Source organism: Polistes dominula, unplaced genomic scaffold (assembly GCF_049000335.1).
Source record: "Polistes dominula isolate Pdom_NZ unplaced genomic scaffold, Pdom_raw_medaka contig_78, whole genome shotgun sequence".
Classification (NCBI taxonomy): Eukaryota; Metazoa; Arthropoda; class Insecta; order Hymenoptera; family Vespidae; genus Polistes; species Polistes dominula.
The window spans coordinates 2,550,311-2,562,187 of record NW_028301042.1 but is presented as its reverse complement, the minus strand read 5'-3'; the positions used below and the strand labels follow the sequence as shown (position 1 = coordinate 2,562,187).

General features: G+C 30.0%; 2 protein-coding genes across 3 annotated transcripts; one reads left to right on the top strand and one right to left on the bottom strand.

Moving 5' to 3' along the window:
* The first annotated feature begins 354 nt into the window (after positions 1-354).
* LOC107071758 (sodium-coupled neutral amino acid transporter 7) lies at positions 355-2,570 on the top strand. Its single transcript, XM_015331025.2, has 4 exons — positions 355-915; positions 987-1,347; positions 1,434-1,677; positions 1,751-2,570. The coding sequence occupies exons 1-4, from the start codon at positions 813-815 to the stop codon at positions 2,408-2,410; spliced, it is 1,368 nt and encodes a 455-aa protein (XP_015186511.1). The 5' UTR covers positions 355-812; the 3' UTR covers positions 2,411-2,570.
* Positions 2,571-2,882: 312 nt separating this feature from the next.
* LOC107071727 (E3 ubiquitin-protein ligase RNF123) lies at positions 2,883-10,374 on the bottom strand. Of its 2 annotated transcripts, XM_015330970.2 has the most exons (11): positions 9,741-10,374; positions 9,485-9,630; positions 9,045-9,367; positions 7,978-8,946; positions 7,775-7,905; positions 7,565-7,689; positions 6,415-7,487; positions 5,979-6,304; positions 4,410-4,575; positions 4,084-4,320; positions 2,883-3,275 (listed from the first exon to the last, which is right to left on the bottom strand). In XM_015330970.2, the coding sequence occupies exons 1-11, from the start codon at positions 9,741-9,743 to the stop codon at positions 2,941-2,943; spliced, it is 3,834 nt and encodes a 1,277-aa protein (XP_015186456.2). In that variant the 5' UTR covers positions 9,744-10,374; the 3' UTR covers positions 2,883-2,940. The 2 variants fall into 2 exon arrangements, with proteins under 2 accessions (XP_015186456.2, XP_089031084.1); XM_089174958.1 differs by having other exon boundaries at positions 9,485-10,374.
* Between the last annotated feature and the right edge of the window lie 1,503 nt (positions 10,375-11,877).

The following is an 11,877-nucleotide window of genomic DNA, read 5'->3' as shown; positions in this document are numbered from 1 at the left end:
TAATTTTTAAATATAATTATTTGAAATTCTATTACAATAATATAATTGTACTATATTATACTAGGTGAAAGGAAAAGTAATGGTCGTTCCTACGCATGTCAAATTATTTCTAATATTTTTAATGAAGAAACAAACTGATTGATGATTTTTATCGTTACGATATTAAAAATTTGCATATCAAATAAAAAAAGGATTAATTAATTTAATTTAATTTAATTTAATTTAATTATTGATTAATAATAAAAACTTGTTTGAATTTTGAGGTTAAAAAGCAACATCATATCAAAGAATCCTATATTTGTTGATAGTTTTATATCGTTATCTTTTTAACTACTTACTATTGCCCACTTGTTGTCAGGTTAGTAACTAAGATCAGTGAGGTTAGGTGAAAGTTAACCTATGAGTTTTTATCTACTTCTGTATTCTTCAACACACACATACTTTAAACTGTTTTATCGACGTGAATGTTATTTTGGTTGTTTTTCTTTTTTTTTTTTTTAATATACACTTGTAAATATATGAAAATGGTGAATGAAGTGAGAAAGATTCAACAAAGGAAATTCATTATTTCATTTCAATGATAAGTGTGTAATAAATATTGATTTAAGAATACATTGCACCTTATTTCTCGCATATATAAAAACTGATTAAAATTTTCATGGATTTTGACCTATGGCCTTTTATGTCAAATCGAGCTTTGTAGATAAAGGTTTCCTTTTTATTTTTATTTGTCTGACTATCGCTAATGATATGAACGATAGGAATGAATAGTTAGTTCGAATAAATAAGTCTTCTTTAAAATAGCGTCGAACATGAATTGTTTGACTGGTGAAACCGAACGTTTAATTAATAACGATATCTTTTTGTCAACTGCTCCAAGTCCTATGGAACTGCGTATCCAAGAAACTAGAACTGGTTAGTTTATTGTTTATTCTTTCAAAAATCACTTTTCCTTGATATTAATATATTAATAAATAATATTATAGGTTCGAGTATGTTGGGTACAATATTTCTAATCGTAAATGCTACCCTTGGAGCAGGTCTCTTAAATTTTCCACAAGCCTTCGATAAGGCAGGTGGTATTGCTACTTCTATAACCACTCAATTAGGATTTTTAATATTCATTACAGCTGCTCTTATCGTATTAGCAAATTGTAGCGACATTACAAACTCTAATACCATACAAGATACTTTAGCAACTTTGTGCGGATCTAAATCTCTTTATGTATGCGCCCTGTGTGTTGCTGTTTACAGTTTTGGATGTTGTTTAACATTTTTAATTATCATTGGTGATCAATTGGACAGAGTCTTGGCTACTTATTATGGAATGGATTATTGTCATACTTGGTAAACATTTCAATGTTATTGCTAACGTTTAATTACATTTAAACATCTATTGAAAATAAAATTAATATTGTTATTGATATATTCAGGTATATGTCCAGACAATTTGTTACCACTGTCATCAGTTGCATCTTCATATTTCCATTGTGTTTCTTCAAACGATTGGATGCATTAAGTTATGCTAGTTCTGTAGGTTGTCTAACCATATTGTACGTAGTCTGGTTGATCGGTTATAAAAGTTTTACAAAAACAATTCCCACCTCTGTGAAGATATGGCCTGACAATGTCTACGAGGCATTGCATATTGTTCCTATTATATGTTTTGCGTATCAGGTTTGTTACACAATTGTTTTTAATTTATCAACATGTGTATAAACTTTGATTAAATTAATTATCTTTTTAATAGAGCCACATGACTGCGATACCGATGTATGCTTGTATGAAAGAACGACGTCTTGGAAAATTTACGATATGTGCCATAGTCAGTATGATCATTTGTTTTATTGCTTATACAATAGTCGGTATTCTTGGATATGCAACATTTGGAATAGGAAAAGTACCTAGTGATATACTTCAAGGATATTCTGATAAAAGTACTATTGTCACCTTAGCAATAGTTTCGATAGCCATTAAGAACTTTACAACATATCCAATCGTATTATTTTGTGGTCGAGATGCAATTCTCTCAGCATTTGGATTGACGGTCAATGAGAATGTTAAAACGAGAAGTTTTGTTACTGTTATTTGGTTTATAGCATCATTGATTATAGCCATATCGGTACCAGATATTTCTCCGGTTATTAATTTGTTAGGTGCTTTATCAGCTACGTTTATTTTCATATTACCAGGAATATGCCTTCTTCAAAGTATTCTCTTCAAAGATCCAGAATTATATTTGAATAAGGATCGTTTACTCATTCTCTTAGCAATTACCATTACTGCAATAGGTGCTTTTGTCTGTGGTATAGTATCCATAGAAGCCCTTAAAGATTTGAAAAAACCATTGGCAGAAGAACCTTTGGTAACAGGTTTTAGAATACAATTGGGACAAAGTTTGTGTTCTTAATTAAATTCAATTTTAATATTGAATTTTTATTCAGTGCAATATTGTGAGAATTAAGACGTCGGATAAAGACTGATAATGATGTAGATATATATTTGTTTATTTTTATACCGCAATATTATATGGCAATCAATAAATAAATCAAAAAAAAAAAATAAAACAATTCTTTATACGAAAACATACTTTTAACATTATTTATGTTAAAAGATCATTTTTTATATTATTGTACACGTTTATATTATTATTTGAGTATATATATTTTTTTTTGTTTAAATGAAAGATGTATTTGATAAATAAAAAGTGTATTATTTTATTATAATATTTCTTTTTTTTTCTTTTTTTTTTTTTTTTTATACATCTACCTGTTACATATCACCAGGTTTCATTCAAATTTTTATTGTAAATTGTTACTAGATAATCTCATAATATTTTGTAATATATTTTTGTTTGTTTGCTAACACAAGTGTTGTATACATTTTTTCTTTGGTTTTTTTTTTTTATTTATTAGATAAAATTCTTAGCGATTAAAAAAATCACAATCCAGTTTGTTGTTGCTTTATTGAATCCTCAATTGAGTTCTCAGGAGTATCGTTAATATTAACAACTTGGTTTATTTTCGCCTTGCAGAAGAAACATTCTTTTTTATTAAGAATATGATGATTGATACACAAATGACAAGTCATATGACCGCAAGGAATGAACTTGGAATCTTTTGGATTAGCGTAACAAATGGTACAAATATTTTCATCGTCACTTAAATTTTTCGAATCTGGTAAACGACTATCACAATATTCCAAATAATTCAACATTACTCTGATTTTAAGGATTTCTTCGTCATTTATAAAATCATCGTCCAAATTTTCATTATCTAAATTAATAATAATGCATATGAATGATCAACACTTTTCTATGTATAATAATTATTAATAATTATTTATATAACAAATTATATTAATTATATAACATTCGCGAACGCCGCTGACGTGAATTTACATCTTTTCAAATTTTATTCCTGGTTGCCGCTGACGTGATTCTAGTCATTTTACATTTTAAATATTAATAATCAATATAATTATTATATTTTATTAATTAAAAACAAATTATTAATTTAAAAAAAGTTTAATAATAAAAATAATTAAATAATAATATATATAATATTATATTTATTATAATATTAAATATAATATATTTAAATAATTATATTTTATTATTTAAATATAAATTTAAATAATTTTAATTTATATTTATATATATTTTATATATAATGATATAAAATTTATATAAATATAAAAATCATTGTTTTTCTTTTCGATTTATCACACTAATCAGAAATTTGAAATGTTCCTTTTACTCGACTTTTCCAAAATAACTGTAATACAACGTTAAATAAATTCAGCCCAATGGCTGTCAATAGCTGACACAAGTGGTCTGTTGTTTACAAGTATACAAATTGGATAAATCTTTTTATTCTAAACAACACATAATTGTAACATTAATATTTCAAAACAAATTTGATCTTCTTTTATCCTTACTTTAATGATACAAGTTTTGCAACAACCAGTTTCATAATTTCATTATTATGACCGATACTTTGTATTAGAAACGGAAAAAATATGGCGGCCGCGAATGCGTTAAGAAATAATATATATATTTCTCTTGATAAAAATTATACTTACACTTTAAAAGTGAAAATCGTTCTGTAGAATTATTTGTTTCTTTTTTCGAAGATAGTGGATTATTTGTTTTTTTCCAAACTTGTGGACTTTTTGTATTTTTCCATGATTGTAGTATATTTGTTATTTTTGAAGATTTTGGATTAACTTCTCCTAATACGAAATACAAAGAACTCAATTCAAAACTTGGTTCTTTTAATAAAAAATCCGTAACTCTAGATACTTTCATTTGAGGATTTTCTAGATTAATAAAAATATGAAATAAATTTCTTTATAATATTACATTAACACATTACACATTTTATTACATAAAAGTGTGTTATACTTACGCATATAACATGACATGTCATTTTTAAGTATTAACAATAATATTCCAATGACTGCTGTTAATAATGGAAAATGATCTAATAATGCTAAATGTGGAATATTCAATGACAAAACTTTTTGGAAGATATCGTTTTTCGAGCTCATCCTGTTCAATATTTGACACAGTAACTAAAATAATTAAAAAAAAGGATTTAATAAATCAAATTTTATTTCTTAATCATTAAAGACAAAAAATTAATATATACGTAGGTTAGAACTTAAATAGTGGCAACTATTTATTCACAATCGATACTTTTTTTTTCTTGAGGTTTGTTAACCCGGGCGCTCAGTCTCTGGACCACTGGGCCCGGGCCCCTTGCGGGGAAAAACCTATGATCGTGGCGGTCCCGCGGGTAGCCCTGACTCCCTTGCAAAGCGCAGCTGTCTGGCCGCCCTTGAGCACACTAGGTCGAAAGTGTTGTTGACGGTGGTCCCAAGGACATCATTTCTGACGTCCGTGAACCCAACGCATTGAGTCATGAGATGGAGGGGGGTATCCTCCCCTTCGCCGCACTTGCCGCAGACCGAGTCTTGTGCTAGGCCCAGTCACGTAAGGTGCTTTCTAAGGTGCCAGTGCCCGGTGACCAATCCCACAACCAGCCTCAATTGGGCTCGGTCTAGGTTGATCAACTCGGTACCTAGCTTCTCCGAGAGCCCGGAGAACAAAGCCTTCGTACGCCTCATGCCAGGGCCTTGCGCCCAGAGATCCCTGAAGCGATCCGTGGCCCACTTCTTAGTCCTCCTTCGCATAAGCTCCCATGACACGCTGATATGGCACCGATTTGCGGGATCGTGCCATGAAGCTCCAAATCTGGCAAGCTCGTGCGCCCCTTCGTTGCCCTGAACGCCACAGTGACCTGGCACCCAGAGCAACTTTACTCTGTTAACACTGCCTAGCCGTGTCAACAAGTCGACACAGTCCTTCACCAGCCCTGACTTGACCATGATGCTGTGTACAAGTCTGAGCGCAGTGTGGCATTCACAACCAATACAAAAGAGTTACATGGTTGCACCTGTTACTGTCCTTCAAAGTAGTCACCAGAGTTGTATAGAACCCGTTGCCAGCGATTTGGAAGGCATAGTATACCGTTAGCAGAGCCTGTTCTGTTGATGGTGCGAATGGAGCGGTCTACTGCCTGTCGAATCTCTGGAACAGTTCTGAAGCGAATGCCACGATGGGTTTCACATGAATTGACGAAAATGCAGAAATGGATGGGTTACGTCGCTGCTCAGACGCACTTGGAGCGCTATGAGCGCGAAGGAGAGGCTTTCTTACGCCGTATCGTAACAATGGATGAGACATGGCAGTAGACCGCTCCATTCGCACCATCAACAGAACAAGCTCTGCTAATGGTATACTATGCCTTCCAAATCGCTGGAAACAGGTTCTACATAACGCTGGTGACTACTTTGAAGGACAGTAACAGGTGCAAACATGTAACTCTTTTGTATCGGTTGTGAATAAATAGTTGCCATTATTTAAGTTCCAACCTACGTATATATATATATGAGCTTATTATATTAATACGTACTTGAAATAATCTACATAATAAAGTTTCACAATTGGAGGTTTCATCGGTGAATATAGATGGTGTCAAAAAACAAATCATTTCTAAAACTCTCAATGATGTGACGGTTATTTCGAAGCACGTGTAACAAATTTTAAGTTCATGTGAATCGATGAATAGTTTTTCTTTTTTCAAAGAAATATCATAAATTTCTTGTACCATACCAATGAATTCAGAGAAAGCCCAATTTATTTGATTCAAAAGACCATTTAAAAATCGTTCAGTGCATTTAATATTTTCTATCAGTCTATCTCTTATGTGTAGTTGAAATACTACAGAAGGACTAGGCTCTGAAACATATTAAATAAAATGAATATAATATTATGTATAATTAAATTAGTAAATAATGAATATTTGAAAATAAATATAAAAATGAATATATATATATAATAAAACACACTTGGATGATTTGGCTGTTGGATCAATTTTTGTCCATATTTTGAACCATAATGCGGATTGTTTTTGTAACGAAATGCGAATCCATGTCCCTGCCAAAATCTCATGAGAATCCACAATGAATGAGCCCAGCATCTATATTCTGCAGGTCTTAACAGATTTCGAATAACTCTCAGTCTACTACTCAAGTTTACATTTTCTAACGTTCTAAGTGTAATCGGATTAGATACGAATCCAGCGAATAGTAACAATAGTGTTTCTCTCGATTTAATATTAATAATAATTGGACTAAAATAATGTCTACAAATGAATTCGCTAACATGTAATAGGATTTGTGTATGATCCGGTATCACTTGAAGTGGCGTAATTGAATTAATTTCAACGCGTATAGCGTTGCATAAATCCGCAAGAGCACTGAGATAAAATTCAGGTACAAAAGTAAACATATATCCTTCCTCGCTTGCTACATGCAATGTTAATGATACCACATTTAAAAACCAACCAATTTGTGCCATATTTTCTTCTGAAAATACCGTTGCACGAATCCAAGCCATTTGTCTGGACAGATTGCATAATTCTTGTTCAAACACACCCATCGTATTTATTAATTCTTGTTGTAACATTTGAAAGACATTAGTACGATAATTCTCAACAACTATCAATCGTTTTTTAATTTCTGAAAGTGCGGTAGAAAATTTAAATATATTATCTTGAAGTGCACTGAGTTTGGACACTTGTCTTTTTACTGTCCCATGATAAAATAATATAAGGGCGTCCAATAATATTAATAATTTGTTTGATACTAATGTCGGTAGTTGTTGATTATAATTTTCTGTAAATTCCATTTGCAAGTTATTTTCGATGTTTCTCTGATCATACAGAGGCAAATGTGTTTGAAAATATCCTCTCCTTGTGAAACGAGATGAATTATTTTGTGGTTGTTCGATAGATTTAATAACTCTGTGATCTGGACCCAATCTTTTGATCAATTCATATTTATAAGTTTTTTTCAAATAACTTAACACTCCACCTAATCTATCGATCTGACGATAATTGATCGTTTCGTCGTAGAAGAATCTATAAAGAAAAAGAAAAAAAAAGAAAAAAGAAAAATCAATTTCTTCTATAAAATTGCAAATAAAAACAAAACTTACTTGCAGGGTATATAAACAGTAAAATTTCCAACTTCTTCAGTCCATAATTCTCTAAATACAGTTAAAAGTCGATAAAAGCTACAGAGACTAAGTGCCAAAGGAACATGATGTACTTGCGCTGCTGTCTGGAGGAATACTGTGACTGAATATTTGGAATTAAATGTAATCCATGTAATAGAATAAATATGACCAACACGTCATGTAACTTACGCGAACGAAATTATCATAAATGAAATTTTGAAATTTTGTCAGAAAAACATTTCTCGATGAAACCCTAGTGGCAGTGCCGTCATTATTGTCAAGTAAAATCTTTAAAAACAATACTTGTATCTTCTCTAAATCTGTAATAATAAAATCAAAATAAAATAAAAAAATTAAGATTTATCTATAAAATAAATCATTGTTATGATTACCTTTTATTAACAATTTAATGTTCTCGATTGCTTTAAAGTACGCAAATTTTCTTGAATTGATAACTTCATTTAAAGGATTGGTTTCCCACCAAGGTTCATTAATGATATGTTCAAGAAACGTATGATCCATCGGTTTAATATAAACAAAATTGAAAAATCTGACACGATCAAATAATTCATAATTTAAATAATAATGTCGAGTTTGTGTATGCAAACACAAATTGATTAATAAAGCTAGAATATCGAATTGTTTTGAATATTCTGGTTGAAATGGAATATGTCTGAACAGCAAATAAAGAAGGCCAATTATTTCTTCTAATAAATGTTTAACTTGTGTCTCATCCAAAAATGTCCATAAAATATCTAAGAAAGTCATTATTTTGATTCTACTTTTGTTAGCACTAAGTGAAGCCTTAGCACCGAGAGATTTGATATCGGTAATATCGTATAAAAAAGGAATGAAGACAACTTCGACGACATATGAAATGCTAAGCAAAGGACTAAGTTTTTTCATCAAATCCTCTAAAATACAATTGAGGTATGCTTGTACAGTTATTGAATTATCAACTAATAAGATGTTATAATTTAATTGAATCATGTAATCTAAGATTTGATTAATCCAATGAATTATAAACGAAGCATGTGCAATTTCTATTTCTGGCACCATTTCAATGGGTTGATAATCCTCTACAGGATATCTAAAAGGAATATCTCCAAAAATGGCTGTGAGACTTTCGGTATATGTCAGGCTTATGGTTGGAAAATAAGCCATACCGGGACCCATAGGTATCTCATCAAATGCTACACCAAGATTTCTTCCATTTCTATAGAAACTCATGATTCCTTCATTCATGTCTAATGTACAACCAATGATATCTCCAGGTACCCATTTTTCTCCATATCTGACAGGATTAACGTTCCATTTTTTAATGCGATTGCCATCGTACGAATAAGAATTAGGAGTATCACCTATGATTGTCAAAATATCAAATACATATTATTAAGAATAATATATTTGTGAAATAAATCAACTATACAAAAAAAACAAATATGATAATTTAACTTACCAACTCCAACCGTTAAACTGTATTTACAATTTATTGTTCCCCAACCAATTTGCATTATACCTTTGGAACCGATTTGTACCTCGTACATCCATTTATTCTTATAAACTCCTGTATTAGCTCTTATCGTACAAAAATTTCCTTGAGCAATGACGCTATTTCTATCGGGTGACGAGATCATCAAACCGACACGACTATTAATATCAAATTTAACTTCTTTCTGTCCTATACGGCCTATCCTGTTGTCTGTTAAATTTTCTTGAGAAGTTGATTGCATTAATGTATAACGAAAGTAAGTTTTAACCATTTCTATACTATCTGTTGTACTAAAATAAACATAAACATAAATTATTCAAAATATACATTTATATTAAACAAATCTATGTGTAAATGATAACATTTATTCGTTTTTTAAATTAAATAATTATATTGATTATAATTACCTCAAAAAATTTGTATTTGATGTCTGCGGTAAGATCTTTCGCATTTCCATAACATTGTATTTACCAAAAATATTTTGCAATATTACTTCGGCTTCCATATCTTTTTGTTTAGATATAATTGTCAAAGAATCCAAATTATCATTTAACTGTGTGACACACGAATTATTATTAATAATAATAATAATAATAATAATAATAATAAAGTGACACTTTTAAATAGAAGAACGATTTGTGATTTTCGGTTAAAGTTAAATACCATTCAAAAAAAAAAAAAAATAAGGTATACACATGTTGCTTAAGCGTAATTTTCCACATCAACAATTTATATCCTTCATAGATCTATGACAAATTTAACGTTTATTTAAATCAATTGATTTGTATACAGACACATCATGCCATTATTATATTCTCCCTCTCTCCCTCTCTCTCTCTCTGTCTCTCTCTTCTATGTTTTGACAAATAATTTTTTGATCACTTGAATTTTCTTCAAATTTTCTATAATCATACATCAAATTGTTTGATTTTTTTTTCCCCCTATAAACATAATAATTATTGTAATAAAAAAAAAAAAAAAAAACAAATAGGTATAAAACTAACGATGATCGGAAATGCGCGAATAATATTCGATTTAACCGAAAGAGAATGAACAACAAAATCGACAACTAATATACATATATATATATATGCGCATGAGCGCATATTTATCTGTCATTCTTCACATTTAGTGGTATTTCTATTATCAGCTGATCGACCTACTGACTTATCGACCGTATCCACCCGCGCGTTTTACCGTCCTCCCTTCCTTACCGACTGTCAAATGAACGCGCCAATTTTCAAATTTTTATATATTAATCTCATTCTATTCTTTTCTTTTTATTTACCTCTCTGTAAACTTATCAAATAATTCGTATCACAAAATTATTTCCCAAAGGAATTAAATATTTATTTCTTATCTTATATATTAAATAAATAAATAAATAAATAAAAAAATAATAATAATAATAATAATAAGGATTACAAGGAAATAAACGAGCAATGATGGATGTTTTTTAATCGATCGAATCGATACAGAGCCTATAATAAGTTCCTTTATTCATGGTATCATCATTAGCCTTATAACACAGAATCATCGAAGATATTTAGGCAATTTATACTTTCTTAAAATCATCGATATAAAGACATAACCCTTCTTTTTTTTTTCCTTTTCCTTTTCTTTTCTTTTTTTCCTTTTTTTCGTGTTTTGTTAAAAATTACGTATTCAATTACAATTAATCGAGAGAAAGAGAAAGAGATCACAAAGAGGAATACAGTGATAAGGGTGGGGGGAGAAAAAAGGGTACAAAGGGTTATTATATATATATATATATATATATATGCTGGTTGGTAGTAGGAGGATTGATTAATTAATTCATCAAATTATTAATTAATCATACTTCAGTCTCTATCGTTAAAGATGGCGTAGGGTAGAAAGGGAAGAATGGGGCCTTATAGAGGAGTGGAGTGGAGGGGAGGGGGAAACTTCTATATTATAGAAATATCATCGAAGATTTAAAAAGTATAGTTTAAAAACGACGACGTTTTAAAAAACAAACGCACAATATTATTATACACAATTTTAGAATAATTCACAAAGGGACAAAATGGGAGTCTCTGGGGATGAGGAATAGGGAGACTTTCTGGGGACTTAGTCTCTTGAGGAAGAAGATTGTGTGTGTATTCACAAACTTTGGCATTTATCTTATTGCGGTGGGTATAATAATGATTGCGATGGTTTCTTCGTTATTTCAATATCGTATAAAGATCCTTAGATCATAATAATAATAATAATAATAATGATAATAATAGTAATATAATAATAATCAATAATTAATTAATAATAATAATAATAATAATAATAATATTATAATGATAATGGTGATGATAATGATGATGATGATGATGATAAGATAATAAAGTAAACGAAGTTATACAATTATTTGATCATTACCTTTAGTAATTTATCTTTTTAATCCTTTCGTTACTAATGACCCATATATATATATATATATATGGGTGTTCCCATGGACTCTCATATTTATTAATGACCTACCGACCCATATGATGTGGTCTTACCATTTTAGGTTTCATACCGTATGAGCTAATTTATATATAACTATACTTGTGTCTGTAAAAGTATGTCATAACAAAAAGTTTTCAAGATTATTAATGAGAAATATTCATAGTTCTAATTAGATTCTTTCAGAGAATATTAAAAGATGATGACAATGATTGAAGAAAAGTGTACAAGTGTATGTATTATTAATATATGTATATATTATGTATAAGGTATCTGCAATAATAGGTTTTGTTTTAATTCATTTTGTTTTATTCGTTAATGGGATATTATTATTACT

Excerpts from the sequence above, each read along its gene's own strand:
- LOC107071758 (XM_015331025.2), top strand. The coding sequence starts at position 813 with ATGAATTGTTTGACTGGTGAAACCGAACGTTTAATTAATAACGATATC. Across the intron at positions 916-986 it reads TATCCAAGAAACTAGAACTG|GTTCGAGTATGTTGGGTACA; the intron begins GTTAGTTTATTG and ends ATAATATTATAG. Across the intron at positions 1,348-1,433 it reads ATGGATTATTGTCATACTTG|GTATATGTCCAGACAATTTG; the intron begins GTAAACATTTCA and ends TGATATATTCAG.
- LOC107071727 (XM_015330970.2), bottom strand. Across the intron at positions 7,690-7,774 it reads TTTATGATAATTTCGTTCGC|ACAGCAGCGCAAGTACATCA; the intron begins GTAAGTTACATG and ends GTATTCCTCCAG. Across the intron at positions 6,305-6,414 it reads CCAACAGCCAAATCATCCAA|AGCCTAGTCCTTCTGTAGTA; the intron begins GTGTGTTTTATT and ends AATATGTTTCAG.